Source organism: Erythrolamprus reginae, chromosome 2 (genome assembly GCF_031021105.1).
Source record: "Erythrolamprus reginae isolate rEryReg1 chromosome 2, rEryReg1.hap1, whole genome shotgun sequence".
NCBI classification, from domain to species: domain Eukaryota; kingdom Metazoa; phylum Chordata; class Lepidosauria; order Squamata; family Dipsadidae; genus Erythrolamprus; species Erythrolamprus reginae.
This window is the reverse complement of record NC_091951.1, coordinates 173,323,146-173,338,886: the sequence shown is the minus strand read 5'-3', so window position 1 is coordinate 173,338,886 and position 15,741 is coordinate 173,323,146. Positions and strand designations below refer to the sequence as shown.

General features: G+C 44.2%; 1 protein-coding gene across 7 annotated transcripts in view; it reads right to left on the bottom strand.

The window, feature by feature from the left end:
• Positions 1-304: 304 nt before the first annotated feature.
• The window catches only part of TRIM25 (tripartite motif containing 25), a 36,821-nt gene continuing 21,384 nt past the window's right edge, over positions 305-15,741 (bottom strand). For 4 of the 7 annotated variants that reach the window (XM_070740465.1, XM_070740468.1, XM_070740466.1 and 1 more), the window contains 3 exons: positions 13,804-13,830; positions 10,889-10,996; positions 5,008-5,652 (listed from right to left, as the gene is read on the bottom strand). In XM_070740465.1, coding sequence (XP_070596566.1) covers positions 5,117-5,652; positions 10,889-10,996; positions 13,804-13,830 — 671 coding nt within the window. In that variant the 3' untranslated portion in view covers positions 5,008-5,116. Of the gene's footprint in view, positions 5,653-10,888; positions 10,997-13,803; positions 13,831-14,220; positions 14,254-15,741 lie in introns of all 7 variants that reach the window. The other 3 variants (XM_070740463.1, XM_070740467.1, XM_070740464.1) reach the window with 1 other exon arrangement.

Below are 15,741 nucleotides of genomic sequence, written 5' to 3'. Positions count from 1 at the left end.
TTGAACAATTCAATGTAGGTTGGATGGAGATTTTTGCTTCCAAGTCGTGTTTTTGCTTCTGTGTTTTACTTGAATCCTACAAAAGTTTGTCTGTGGGAAACTACCAGTTTTGGAAGTGTTTCCTTGCTTGGAATGAAAGCTTTAGCTCCTATATTGCTGCGACATGTTTATTTTCATCTGCACTTTACTGGTTTCAATTCCTTTCAACTTCACAAATACATTTTGGAATGTCTGCTTCGTTCGTGGAATCCTTTCTATGCAGATGCAAGAGGTTAGAGTTTAGCCCAAAGACCACTCCATGATAAACCATGATAAACTTTATTAATGTCAATTTAACAAGTACTGATTCATTAAAAGACCAGGCAATGAGGTTCATCACATTATCTTTTTACAATTAGAAATAGCAATATCATTTAGACTTATACCGCTTCACAATGATTTACAGCGCTCTCTAAGCGGTTTACAGAGTAAGCATATTGCCCCCAACAATCTGGGCCCAAATTTTACTGACCTCAGAAGGATGGAAGGCTGAGTCAACTTTGAGCCTACTGAGATTCGATCTGCCAACCTACTGGTAGCCGGTGATCAGCAGAAGTAGCTTGCAGTACTGCACTCTAACCACTGCACCATAGGCTCTCATTAGGGAGTTAGGGGGAGTCTTCAGCAGAAATCATAACAGCTTCACTATCTTGAGATTCTGAGGCCAATTTGTTAATGCAAACAAGAATTTTTTTTCCTTACACTTCAAAATAAAAACACAAACGGCCTCACAAATCTGTATGTTATTGTCAAGATAACACACCATAATATAGCAAGCTGAACAACTTTTCTGCAAAGGTCCCATAGAGTTTCCCCAAAATTTTATTATTGCCAAAATTGCTTGTGATGCATCTTCTGTATCTCCAAAAAGCTTAGCAAAAAATATTAAGCCACAGGCTACATATTGAGAGTCAATGATGTAATAATATAAATACGGCCACTGGAGATACAGAATCAAAAAGCACACAATATCAAAGCAAAAGCATGAGATTCAGTTGCCTTCTGTTAAAAAACATGGGGAAAATAATATGCTTCACTATGCTTCGATCCTACCCACTGACATTATCTCAAGAGCTGACTTGCCATAAGATAAAACATTATTTGGGGCTGATCTGAAAGAAGCCTGGTATCGTAATACTGTATAAGAAAAACAAAGGCTAAGAATTAACTTTTAGCCAAAGGACAATATAATGCCAGGATAAATATTTTAAACGAAAAAAATGAACTATGTAAAGATTCTTATAGAGTCCCAGAGATAGTTCAAGATGATTAGATAATTATTAAGACCTCAATATTAATTAGATATTAATATTAATCACCTACTGTAACCCCGACCTAAAGGCATTTAGATACCAGCAAAGATAAAACAGTGAATGCTATCCATTCGGAATTTGGATATCAAGAGGCTGGATATACACTGCCTTAGGGTTTATGGATTTTTTAAAAAATTACAAGCACATGACTAACTCATGTTGATTTGCTAAAATAATGCTTCATTGATACTTCCTATGGGAGCACACATGCTCTCAAGAACAACACAAAAGGCAGGAAGCTCATTTTCCTGAAGGGAAACATGCAACTATGCAAGACTGAGGGACAAACTTAATGCACACACCCCTTCAAGAAATGTGTTACACTGCAGAAGAAACCACAGGTTGTCACCCCAATTTTGTTCATCTTCTTACAGTCATCTCAATTATCTTCTGTTCTTATTTTTTACTTCAAACCTTGTATCACAACTTAGCCTTTCCCCCCCCCCCCATATAACCTTAAGGAATGGATAATATTCATCCATTTTATTCTTTTCAGTTGTCCATTCCACTTCAGTAACTTCCAAAGCACCTTAATGCCTCTGTAATTTAACTTTTAAAACGTTTCTCAAAATCAAGTAATATGGCATAAAAGACATATTGGGTCCTTTACTCCCATCATAAACCTACAGCTGAATCAGAATGCTAGTCAGACTGCCCTTTTATCTCAAATTATGTCCTGCAGAAATCTATATTTGCCAAAACTGTAGTTTATTTACATATGGATACTTCCTTTTACTTTTTTAGCAGAAATACTTCTAAAAGCTGACAGCTCCATAAGCCACTACATTTGTGTTACAGATTCTTCTAATGCCAGTTAAAATAGCTCTAATGAAAGAGGAAGCTTACCAAAGTGCTCAATGTCTTAGATATGCAATTCTCATAACCATGAGCCACCAGGTGCCTCCCCTGCCCCAAGGTGAACATTATCAGAAGTCTTAAGACTGCGTTTCCTAAACCATTCACTCCCAATTTCTGTGGATCTTCCCAGCCTACCTGTTCACTTTTTAAAAAGGAAACAGAAGATATGCTGAATTTGAAATGCCAGCTGGGAAGCGTGCAGAAATTAAAGATGGCACCCTGAATGGTTTTGCATACTTCAACTGTCCTTTAAATGATCTTCAACCCTTGGTTCCACTGCCAAATGTGATCAAAGGCTATGCTCAGTGAATAGCATGTAGGAAATTAGAGTAATCCAATTACCTCAAGCAGTGGAAAGTGGAATAAAATCTAAAAGATTAGATATAGACATTATACCTAATCTTCCACTAGAACATCATTGTGAAGGTAACATAATTGTGAAGGTATGTAGCCCTTCGAGGAACAGAAACAGGAATCTAATCATCTTAATCAACCTTAATCAAAGAACTATATTCAACATGGATAGATGGTTTAAGAAGATGATGATCTTTTCAAACCACTTCCTTTCAGCAAGCATGGCCAAGGATATTCATGGCCTAACTTGCCCGAAGAACACTGTTCAAAGCTATTGGACAACTATTGGGAAACATGTAATTAAGTAGGTAGCTTAAGTACATACAATTCTGAAGAACTAAGCTGAGCAAATAGGGATTTATCAGATGGCACAAAATGGCCTTTCCGACATATTCAGAGCACCTGAAGAGAAGGTACGGAGGAAAAGACATATCCATGGAACAGGGTCTTAAAAAGGAGCTCCAGGAATGAAAATACTGTCTTTGTATTATCACTTTTCCTCCAAACAACACTAGCAAAGTACCATTTTCCCTTCTCTCTATGGTGTTTGGTAGAAGAATGAAAAAGACTCATCATCTCACAACACAACCTTGTTTTCAGTCATCTGAAAAACAAGACTTTTAGAGCTCACTGTTCATACAGCCAAATGTAGTGGCAAATTCTATGCAGGTTAAGGGAACAACCCCATGGAAAGCAAGGAGTGCTCACCCCAGAGAGAAGCTAATCAAAGCTGTGAACAGTGCAGCCCCCGCAGAAGTTGACAAATGGGTCACTGAAAATGCATAAGTTTTATTTTCTGCATTTCTTATTCTATAGCAGGAGCAGAAGACAAAATGAAGGAAGCTTCTGTTCCAAGAAGACCTTTATACATATCCCATATGGTTTAGACCAGCGTTTCCCAACAGGTGTGCCGCGGCACACTACAGGTGTGCCGCAAAGCTCCCCGCCCGATCTGCCCCCTCTCCTCCGCCGCCGCCTGCCTTGGGGCGCGACTTCTCTCGTGGCGGCTGCAGCGGGACAAAAGCGCTCCCAGCCCTCTCTCGCAGCCCCCTGGCTGGGAGCGCTTTCACTGCGAGAGAGGGCTTTCTCCATCCGTTTCGGGAATGCCCGCCCCGCCCCTCTCTCGCGCGCACCGCTCCCCTTTTCTCTCAGCCCTCCCTGGCTTCGCTTCTCAATCCCTCCCTCCTTCCGTCTTTCCTTCCCCTCAGCCGTTCTGTCTGGGGGTCTCCCGCGCTTCCCTTCCCCGCCTCCCAGGCTTTGCCTTTGCCACCCCCACCCTTTTTTGGTTGACAAGGAGTCCTTTGCCGCATCCCGCAGTTCGCACTCGGCTCGAGGCCGCTTTCCCTGGCTGCGCTCGAAACCGACAGGGCGCTGCTCTTTCTCTCTCTCTCCCGTGAGGCGGGGGAAGGGGAAAAAAAGCAAAAAAAAACTTCTTGCAGCGTGCCCGCGCTTCTCCCTTCAGCAGTGAGGGAGGGAAGTCAGAGGGCGAGGGAGCGAGCGAGCGCTCTTGTCCTTGGTGCCCTCTGCAGCCTGCCTTCCTTCTTCTTTGCCGCCGCTGAGGGATGGAGAGAAAGATAGAAAGGAAAGAGGGAAGGAGAGATAGAAAGGAAAGTGGGAGGGAGGAAAGAGGGAGGGAGAGATAGAAAGAAAAGAGATAGAAAGGAAAGAGGGAGTGAGGAAAGAGGGAGGGATAGAAAGGAAAGAGGGAGGGAGGAAAGAGGGAGGGAGAGATAGAAAGAAAAGAGATAGAAAGGAAAGAGGGAGGGAGGGAGGAAAGAGGGAGGGAGGAAAGAGGGGGGGAGAGATAGAAAGGAAAGAGGGAGGAAGGGAGGAAAGAGGGAGGGAGGAAAGAGGGGGGGAGAGATAGAAAGGAAAGAGGGAGGGAGACAGAGAGAGAGAGAGAGACATAGCAAGAGAGAAAAAAGAAAAAGATAGCAAGAGAGAGAGAAAAAGATAGCAAGAGAGAGAGAGAGACAAAGAGATAGCAAGAGAGACAGAGAGAGACAGAGAGAGACAGAGAATGAAAGAGAGATAGCAAGAGAGGCAGAGAGAGAGCAAGGGACAGAGAAAGACATAGAGGGAGGGAAGGAGGGAGAGAGAAAGAGAGCAAAAAGAGAGGAAGAAAGAAAGAGGGAGGGAGAGAGAGAAAGAAGGGAAGGAAGGAAGAGAGAGAAAGAGGGAGGGAGAAATAGAGTGAAATGGAGGAAGAGATATTTTTTTTGTCCAAACTTTTCTTTAGCCCCCCCCCCCGCGCGCCCCGCGCGCCCCCCCCGTTCAGTGTTCCCCAGGATTTTGAAAATATGAATAATGTGCCGCGGCTCAAAAAAGGTTGGGAAACACTGCTCTAGGCAAGTTTTCCTAATGAGTTTGCCAAGGATCTCTGTTAGTGGACAGAAATATTGATCAAATAACCCCAGAATTTCCCCCCAAAACAAGCACAGAGTTTAAAATTGAAACATTTTTCATTCAAGAGGAAAACCTGTGGAAAGGCAACATCATAGCTTATGGGTGCATGTCTTCATGAGGGCACCAAAGCCACTCTGCACAGCCTGTTATGACTTCAGCTGGCAGGCTGAAATGGTGGCTCCATTAGAAAACACCCAGAATGCAGAATAGATAGCTTCCGTGAATTCTATTTTGAATTTATAGAGTGGGAAGCTTTTTTTCTCGGTAACACCAAAGAAAATAACAAAACCCCCATCATAATTCAGAAGAACACCAATCTTTGTTGCTTTGTTGCTGGGCAGAGATGTGTCTTTACCATTGTGCCAAGCTGAGACCTTATTGTTGACCCATTCAATGCACCAGGAGCTATTATTGCGTCCTAAGCGGCTTTCCGGGCCCCGTCTTGGGATGCTACCATAACAGATGCCGACAGCACAGAAGTTGTTGTTCGACAGGTCGACTTCCCAGTAATGGATTCCCTTCTTGAAACACTGGAAAGAAAGCACTTGGGAGAAGCTTAAGAAGCGGTGAGGGTGTTGTTGGTAATCCTGTACCATTTCCGTGACAGAAATCTTGGTAAATTTCTCCAGTAATAGGATATTCTTATGAGCACTGTGGTGATCCAGAGTAAATTGTGAAGCAACTAGGAATAAAAACAATCAGAAGAGAAATCAGAAAACAGTAAGAAACCTGGAAAAGAGTGGTAGTCATGAACACATCACCAAAGGAATTGCATAGCTCCTGTTAACATTTCAATTGCGCTGTTTGTACCACTTTTTCTGTTCTACAAAACCCAGGTCCAGTAGCAGAAGAGCAAGAGGGGAACATCCCTTAACTATACTAAGGTATATAAATTTAAAAAACAAATAACCTTCCCCACAAACATGAGACCCTATCTTATATTTCTTGAACCCTGAAATAAGCACTTGGCCTTATTGCTATGCAGTCAGAAGCCCAATTAGGCTTAAATTATACCCTCCCTTGTTTTAGGCTGTGCATAACGAATTTAATATAATCACATCTTATCCTAATTAAAAATATATATATGAAAAACATAGAATCCTTTCAAGACACTTTTCCCTCCTGATGTTAATACTATCAAATCCATATTATCAAGTAGATTACATATCCAGTTTTTTCCCTATATATAAGCCTGTTAATAAATTCAATAATTTTAATATAGTTAAACATTTAAGAATATAATGTCTCTTATCAAGTAATACAGTGGAACCCCGACATACGAGCAGCTCTACTTACGAGCTACTCGAGATACGAGCTGGGAGAGTAGAGAAATTTTTGTTCGACTCACGAGCTTCCATTCGGGATACGAGCCGAGAAGAGCCGGCCTGGCTTGCTTTGCTTCCGAGCTGATGCAGAGCCGAATAAAGCGTCACGCCCCTCTGATGCTTTCGGCGGCTTCCGAAGCGATGCTGAGCTCTTTTGCCGTCAAAAGCGTCAGGGGGGCGTGACGCTTTATTCGGCTCTGCATCAGCTCGGAAGCAAAGCAAGCCAGGCCGGCTCTTCTCAGTATCCAGCTCTTGGTGAGTCCTTGGCTTCTGCTGGGGGTGCAGAAGCGGGCGGGGGGGGGGCAAAAAAAAACGCCCGGACAAGCACTTGCTGCGAGAGGCGGGCGGGGGGGGGGGCGGCAAAAAAAAACACCCGGACAAGCACTTGCTGCGAGGCGGGCGGGGGGGGGGCAAAAAAAACCGCCCGGACAAGCACTTGCTGCGAGGCGGGTGGGGGGGGGTGGTGGCAAAAAAAACGCCCGGACAAGCACTTGCTGCGAGAGGTGGGGGGGGGGCGGCAAAAAAAACCGGGGCACTTTCGCTGCGAGTGGCGGGAAAAAATAAGCAAGAAAAAATAAGCGGCTTTTCCGCTGCCTCCTAAAGCGGGGAAGTTCGCCAGGAGGCAGCAGAAAAGCCGCGCGTGTCTTTTAAAACATCGGAGCCGGCATGGGGAGGCTCTCAATCAACCCCCGAGTCCAGGTTCGGGGCTCGGAGGCTGATTAAAAGCCTCCCCATGCCGGCTCCGATGTTTTAAAACACACGCGCGGCTTTTCCGCTGCCTCCTAAAGCGGGGAAGTTCGCCAGGAGGCAGCAGAAAAGCCACGCGTGTCTTTTAAAACATCGGAGCCGGCATGGGGAGGCTCTCAATCAACCCCCGAGTCCGGGTTCGGGGCTCGGAGGCTGATTAAAAGCCTCCCCATGCCGGCTCCGATGTTTTAAAACACACGTGCGGCTTTTCTGCTGCCTCCTGGCGAACTTCCCCGCTTCAGCCGACGTCTTTTCCCCTCAGCCCTCGGGCTTGCACGCATTAATCGGTTTTACATTGTTTCCTATGGGAAACAATGTTTCGACATACGAGCTGTTCGACGTGCGAGCCTCCTTCCGGAACCAATTAAACTCGTAAGTCGGGGTTCCACTGTAATAAGACTTTAAGAGAAACCCTTCCACCTCTCACAATACTAGACAACACAGTGTCAACAATAGAGATCTTCAAATTTCTAGGTTCTATCATATCTCAAGACCTAAAATGGTCACCTAACATCAAAAACATCATCAAAAAAGCACAACAAAGAATGTTCTTTCTGCGCCAGCTCAGGAAGCTCAAACTGCCCAAGGAGCTGCTGATTCAGTTCTACAGAGGAATCATTGAGTCTGTCATCTGCACCTCTATAACTGTCTGGTTTGGTGCTGCAACTCAACAGGACCGACACAGACTTCAGAGGATAATCAGAATTGCAGAAAAAAACAATTGCTGCCAATCTGCCTTCCATTGAGGACCTGTATACTGCACGAGTCAAAAAGAGGGCGGGTAAAATATTTACTGACTGCTCACATCCTGGACACAAATTGTTTCAACTCCTACCCTCAAAAAGTTGCTACAGAGCACTGCACACCAAGACAACTAGACACAAGAACAGTTTTTCCCCGAACGCCATCACTCTACTAAACAAATAATTCCCTCAACACTGTCAGACTTTCTACTAAATCTGCACTTCTATTCTACTAGTTTTTCTCATCATTCCTTTCACCCATTTCCTCCCATGTTGACTGTATGACTGTAACTTGTTGCTTATATCCTAAGATTTTTATTAATATTGCTTCTTCATTGCTTATTTGACCCCTATGACAATCATTAAGTGTTGTACCACATGATTCTTCACAAATGTATATTTTATTTTATGTACATTGAGAGCATATGCACCAAGACAAATTCCTTGTGTGTCCAATCACACTTGGCCAATAAAAAAAAATCTATTCTATTCTATTATCAAGTAATATGTCCATGATTCTAACAGCTATAACGATGACTAGAACAGATTCCTTTCTTCTAAAAATACCATATTTTCTTCTTCTTTGCTTAAGATGATACTGTAGAAATTAAATTTAATGTAAAATGTCCGTGTCCTGCTCCAGATCTTCTCCGTGCGTATCTCAAAACTATATGTTAACTTATTCTGTTAGAAAAGCTAGAAAAGTTAGAAAATGTTCTTGCTCAGTTGCTCTGCAGATCTTTCCCATTCCTCTCCGTGATGATGTTATTCAAATCTTCCCATTGTTATTCAAATCTTATTCAAATCTTCTCATTGCATTTACTTCCCGAATCCAAAATCACAATTCCAAGATGGAAAATCAGCTCCCAAAGCCACACGACAGCCACACAACAGCCCCAAGATGACACGTCATTTCCTCAAAGGCAAAAGGGACAAAACACCAAATCTGATCTGATCCAAACTCCATCTTTAACAGCCTTTAAAGCTCTTCAAAAGAACGTCAATTAGGCACTTTTGCTCATCCATGCTCCCGCTGTATGCCCCTATTCACGAGCAGCCGCTGTGATCTATTTCCGGCTTCTCTAGTCATGATCATAACTGATTTTCGAACAGATCCAATTAGCTTCCTTAGCACTCCAAACTCACCAGCACACCGCTTAGTTTCTTCACCATGCCAATGCTTGCTTTTTATTCCCTTTTCAGATGTTACTGGTCTTCTTCAATCGCCTGCATTGCGTTGTCTCCCGTGGCTGGTGCCAGCACAGACATGGCTGCCTGGCCGGCCTTGCACCACCGCTGGCATGAGACCAGGCCGGTTCACCTGGCAGGGGTTTGCCAACCGCCTACCAGGCCCCCAATAGCATCCCCTATGTCACCTCCCCTCCAGGGAGGATCAGAACCGAGACCCCCGGACGGTGGGGATTCGGAGCTACCCTCTAGAGCAGTGTTTCCCAACCTTTTTTGAGCCGCGGCACATTATTCATATTTTCAAAATCCTGGGGAACACTGAACGGGGTGGGGGGGTGGAGGGGGCTAAAGAAAAGTTTGGACAAAAAAATATCTCTTCCTCCATTTCGCTCTATTTCTCCCTCCCTCTTTCTCTCTCTTCCTTCCTTCCCTTCTTTCTCTCCATCCCTTTCTTTCTTCCTCTCTTTTTTGCTCTTTCTCTCTCCCTCCTTCCCTCCCTCTGTCTTTCTCTCTCCCTTGCTCTCTCTACCTCTCTTGCTATCTCTCTTTCATTCTCTTTCTCTTTCTGTCTCTCTTGCTATTTCTTTCTTTCTCTCTCTGTCTCTCTTTCTCTGTCTCTCTTTTTCTCTCTCTTGCTATCTCTCTCTCTCTTTCTCTGTCTCTCTTGCTATGTCTCTCTTGCTTTCTCTCTCTGCCTCTCTTGCTATGTCTCTCTTTCTCTGTCTTTCTCTCCCTGTCTCTCTTGCTGTCTCTTTCTCTCCCCCCCTCTCTCCCTCTCTCTTTCTCTCTCTCCCTCTCTTGCTATCTCTCTCCCTCTTTGTCTCCCTCTCTTGCTATCTCTTTCTCTCCCCCCTCTCTCCCTCTCTCTTTCTCTCTCTGTCTCTCTTGCTATGTCTCTCTTTCTCTCTGTCTCTCTTGCTTTGTCTCTCTTGCTTTCTCTCTCTGCCTCTCTTGCTATGTCTCTTTCTCTGCCTTTCTCTCTGTCTCTCTTGCTGTCTTTCTCTCCCCCCTCTCTCCCTCTCTTTTTCTCTCTCCCTCTCTTGCTATCTCTTTCTCTCTCTTTCTCTCCCTCTCTTGCTATCTCTTTCTCTCCCCCCCTCTCCCTCTCTCTCTCAGCAGCCGCAGCGGGTAGTAGCCCCCCTCTCCCCCCCCCTCTCTCTTTCTCGCCGCAGCGGGTAGTAGCCCCCCTCTCCCCCCTCTCTCCCTCTCTCTTTCTCGCCGCAGCGGGTAGTAGCCGTGGGGCAGCGGCAAGGTCATCAGCTGTGAGGTGGAGCTCTGGAACGGAGGCACAGATGGCGTCTAGCCGCCGTCAGTGCCTCTGTTCCGGAGCTCCGCCTCACAGCTGACCACTCTGCCGCTGCCCCACGGCTACTACCCGCTGCGGCGAGAAAGAGAGGGAGAGAGGGGGGCTACTACCCGCTGCGGCTGCCGCTGCTGCCGCCATCACCCTCCTGCTGCGCGCCACCCTTCCACTGCCGCTACCCTCCCACCAGGCCCCAAAGCTCACCTGCTGCAGCCACCAGGGAAGCTCCAGCCGGGCGGGGCGCTGCAGTTGCCGGAAAACCTGGAAGGCGCTAAGAAGGAAGTTCAGCTTCCGTTCTCACAACTTTTTGCTCTTCGCAAAAAGTTTCGAGACCAGAAGCTGAGCTGCTTTCTTCGCGGCACACCTGACCATGTCTCGCAGCACACCAGTGTGCCGCGGCACACCGGTTGGGAAACACTGCTCTAGAGACTGGGGGCAGCTCCGTGTTGCCGTGGCCATTGACCCTGCTCCTCTCCTAGATCATTTTATATGCTCTATTTTAAGCTGGGTAGTTTTGTTTTAGTAGCATTTTCTCAGAACGTATCTTAATCATAATTATTAATATTACTGTTCCATCATTTCCAAAATTTACATCACACTATAGTTACTTACATTTCAGAAGTTCCTCCCTTGGTTTTGTTAAAAAGCTATCTAAAGTTGTTGTTTCATTCTTTGTCTCAGCTTTGCTGCAGCTTTGCACTCTTCGCTTGGGACTTTCCGCTATAGTTACCAAACAAGATAAAAAGATATACCTTTACAAACTCATTAAATCTTATTATGCATATTACATTGAAAAGAGAAGACTGTCAAGTTTTATACTATAAAACAGGCAAAAATTCGTACTATCTAGACAGGGTATAAACTCCACTTTGTTCCCTAGTTTGCAAAAAAAAACAACCACGGTCAAAGAGCACCAAGGCCCCCATGGTTCAGAACGAGCTGTCCTCCATTTGGTCCTCTATTGCCATGTAAACTGGTGGAATAGTTTCTAATTCAAGCACCAAGGATCCCACGGTTTAATCCTGAGCTACAAATATCCTCCTCTGTTGGTATTCAGAACCAGTCGCTGAATATAATCTACACTCCAGCTCCTTTCAGATCTGGTGGTCAATAGCATTTCAGGAATGGAAGTATGCTCCCTTCTGCTTCCATTTACTCTGCATGTTATCATGCCCACAAAGTTGTGGTAAGAGATTTTGCATTTACCCATCAGACAATCCAAGATTTCCAAGAGCTGGCAGTAGAGGACAGCATTAGTATTGTGAGATGTACAAGACTCTAGCTTTCTAAAGCTCAGAACTCTAAATTATAGATTTCTAGAGCTTAGAACTGTGATGGCGAACCTATGACATGCATGCCGCAGATGGCACAAGGAGCCATATCGGAGGGCACGCAAGGAATTGCTGAATGTCAGATCCAGCGTGTGCTAGCTGATTTTCAGCCTTGGGGAAGGCCATTTTGCCCTCTGGAGGCTTCAGGAAGCTTCCCTGAAGGCTCTGAAGTGCAAAAAACTGCACAATGGGCAAAACGGAAGCCTGTTTTTCCAAACTTCTGGTTTGCCCTTTTGCCCGTTTTCTCACCGTCCCAGGATATAGGGAGGCTTGTGCGCATGCGCAGAGATGGGAGACAGGAGGTTGTGCGCATGTGCAGGGCAGCACAGGGTGTGTGAGTATGCATGGGAGGGGAGGGGATGTGGGCACATGCGTACGTGCTCGCACCCGCAAACACACCCTTTTGGCACACAAAGCAAAAAGGTTCGCCATCACTGGCCTAGGAGAATCCTGTTTAAAGGAAGGCAGAGGTAGAGCTGCAACAATCATTATTACAAGCCAGAACTATAGTGTATGAAAATTTCCTACTGAAAAGTAGCAAATATACACAATGGTCCTAACTGAAGTCACTTTTGCCTATTGTTCGTGATAACACCGCTAATCTGCCTTTCCAATAAGAATGCTTTTCTAAAAGACTTCTTTTTAAAAGACTTTTTCTGATGAGCTCAACAATTCCATCTAACATCAATTCAACTAAGTCTGTGAACATAAGCTTTGTTGGCTTTAACATTCTCCTGGGAAGCTTACAAGTAAGCATGTACCATTATTATGAGTAACTATTCAGCATTAATCTCACTAGAACTCATTAGCCACTGTGGTGATACAGTGGTTAGAATGCAGTATATTGCAGGCTAATTCTGCTGACTGCCAGCAGTTCGATCCTGACTGGCTCAAGGTTATAAAAGTCAGTGCTTCTCAACCTGGGGATTGGGACCCCTTTGGGAGGTCGAATGACCATTCACAGGGGTCACCTAAGACCATAGGAAAAGAAAAATCCCCCTGTTGTTAGGAACTAAAGCTTCTATTCTGGCGCCTTGGAACATATTTTTACAATCCGACCAATCAGGCGTTTATACCGGGGATGTCCCCCTGACCTTCCTGCCAATCAGCTTAAAGCTCTGTTGAGAATTGGCGCTAGACTTATGGTTGAGGGTCACAACATGAGGAACTGTATTAAGGCGTCACAGCATTAGAAAGGTTGAGAACCGCTGTTATAAGTCAAAGTGCTACTGTTGGATCTTTTGTCCTGCGGAATGAAAGAGATTGAGGGGGAGTACAAAAATATAGCATTTTCTCTAGAAATTGGGATAACCTTTACAAAAAAAGCAATAACTTGAAGAACAGGTGGTGAGATAAATATTCATTGGCGGTCTTTACACCAAGGCCACTAATAAATATTTGTGATTTTAAGAAGGTGTACATAACCATTACTCCCTTAAACAGTTAAAATGCTGTTTTGAGATGTGCTACATTTCTAAAAGCTGAGAATCCAAATGTATCAGACTAAAACTTGCTACTGAAAATATGTGGAGTACATTAAATTGATAGACACAACTGAAAGTGTAGAGGCAGCAAACAACCATTATCTAATTGTAGAAAGAAAAAGTATCTGCATACGATTCAAGCCACAGGTGCAATTTTCTCATGACCAGATCACAGCACAATTACAGTGTTCCCTCGACTTTTGCGGGGGATGTGTTCTGAAACCGTCCGCGAAAATTGAATTTCCGCAAAGTAGAGATGGGGAAGTAAATACACTATTTTTGGCTATGAACAGTATCACAAGCCTTCCCTTAACACTTTAAACCCCTAAATTACAATTTCCCATTCCCTTAGCAACCATTTAAATTATTACTCACCATGTTTATTTATTAAAGTTTATTAAAAAAAATATTTATTAAAGGCGGACAAAAGTTTGGCGATGACATATGACGTCATCAGGCGGGAAAAACCATGGTACAGGGGGAAAAACCGCAAAGTATTTTTTAATTAATATTTTTGAAAAACCATGGTATAGACTTTTCGCAAAATTCGAACCCACGAAAATCGAGGGAACACTGTACTGCTACTCCATGCCAACAAATGCCCTATTGAACTTTCTGAAATTTCAGCAAAGGCAGCTATTCCTCAAATTTTAATCAGTGGAGTTCATTGGCAGGTGGAAAATCACAGGAGTGGTTAAAAGACTGAACTTACCACGCTTGGCAGGCCGACCTCTCTGCCCTGAAAAGAAAAAAGATGTGTCCAATTTAGTTATTTTTGAATAAGACAAACAACTCTCTCATATGGGAGAGAGCAAGAGATCCTCTGGATAGCTATTAGAATTAGTTGAAGTTTTTAAAAGCGTTACTAATTTGACTTGATTATCCCAATAATTTCTTTTAGCTCTGTGGAAATTACCGCTACCACACCAGTAAATTTACATAAATTTAAACATGATTACTAAAACAAAAAAAATCAAATGCTGTATAAACAAATTGATTATTTGGAATGCGTAGATAGTAGAAAGCTAGGATCCAATAATATGCTAGGACTTTTGGAAAAATAGAAGCCAGAATCAAGTCAAAAGTCAGTCCAAGAGATTTTGCAAGCAAGGCGGGAAAAAGTAATTACCTTCAGTTATACCAGTGGCATCTACATTGTTCCCTTGGGAAAGAAGAATGCCAGTCAATTTTGGCACATTTGCCACAAGTGCAAGTTTTAATCCAACATAATTTTTAGTTTTCCATGCAACTAGGATTTCTACTGTAATCTTGAGACTTGTGAGCTAACACAATTATTACCAGCATCCCAAAGACTTGATAAGAAATGAATTACAATATATTACAGAGTGCAGAGTGGTGTTAACAGAAAATATTGTATGAAAAAAAAATTAGGTGAAGAAATCTTCGAGATCAGACAAATTGCATATTAGGGAACACTAGCTGCAAATCATGGAGAAGAACAGAGAAAACAAAACAAAATTGTTAAATATTTGTATGAATTAAGAGGAAGAAATGTAAGTAAAATGAATGGAATGTATTATTGGGATATAAATTGATATAACTAATTAAGTTTAAAATTAGTAAATATTTACATGATATTAGAAGAAAGATTGACTACAACTAAAGTAAATGCTACAGGGTTACAAATGTATGTAATTTAAATGATAATTTATTGGATTTGGATTAAATTTAGAATGAGTGAAAAATAAAGGGGACACTCAAATAACACATCCTAGATCTGAATGAAATATTCTCATTGAATACTTTGTTCTGTATAAAGTTGAATGTGCTGACAACATGTGAAATTGATTGTCAATCAGTGTTGCTTCCTAAGCAGACAGTTTGAGTTCACAGAAGTTTGATTTACTTGCAGCTATATTGTGTTGTTTAAGTGTTCCCTTTACAGTGATCTCTCGGTTAGCGCGGGGGTTACGTTCCAAGACCTCCCGCGCTAACCGATTTCCGCGTTATATTGGATGCGGAAGTAAAACCACCATCTGCGCATGTGCGCCATTTTTTTCATGGCCGCACATGCGCAGATGGTGGAGTTTGCGTGTGGGCGGCGGGGAAGACCAAGGGAAGATTCCTTCAGCCGCCCAACAGCTGATCTGCTCCGCAGCGCGGAAGCAGCGAGGAGCCGAAGATGGGGTAAAGGCAAAGGGGAAACCCCATCTTCGGCTCCTCACTGCTGCCGCGCTGCGGAGTGGATCAGGTGTTGGGCGGCTGAAGGAACCTTCCCTTGGTCTTCCCGCTTGCCGCTTGCCAGTCCACACATGCCCCCCTGGATGAGCCGGCCACAGGGGCGAGGGGTGGGGATGAAGGGGCAGGACTTCCCGGGCGGAAGGCGTGCTCGGCTCTGCCGCTCCAGCCCCTTTCGGCAGAGCCTCCCCGGCCAAGCGGCAGCCTTCCACCGGGAGGATCAGCATTCCGTCAGTCGTAGCGCTGGCTGTCAACTTTTCTTTTTAGCACTGGGGAGGCAAGTCAGCTCCTGCCCAGTTTTAAAAAGAAAAGTTGACAGCCAGCGATTGTTCTGCTGCCGCCAGCATGGCCTGGCTGGCAGCGGAAGATGTAACGGAGCCCACGGGGGATTCGCCTTCCTCCCACCCGCAGCCGAGACTGATTGTGGGCTCCTTCGCAACCTCGGAGAGCT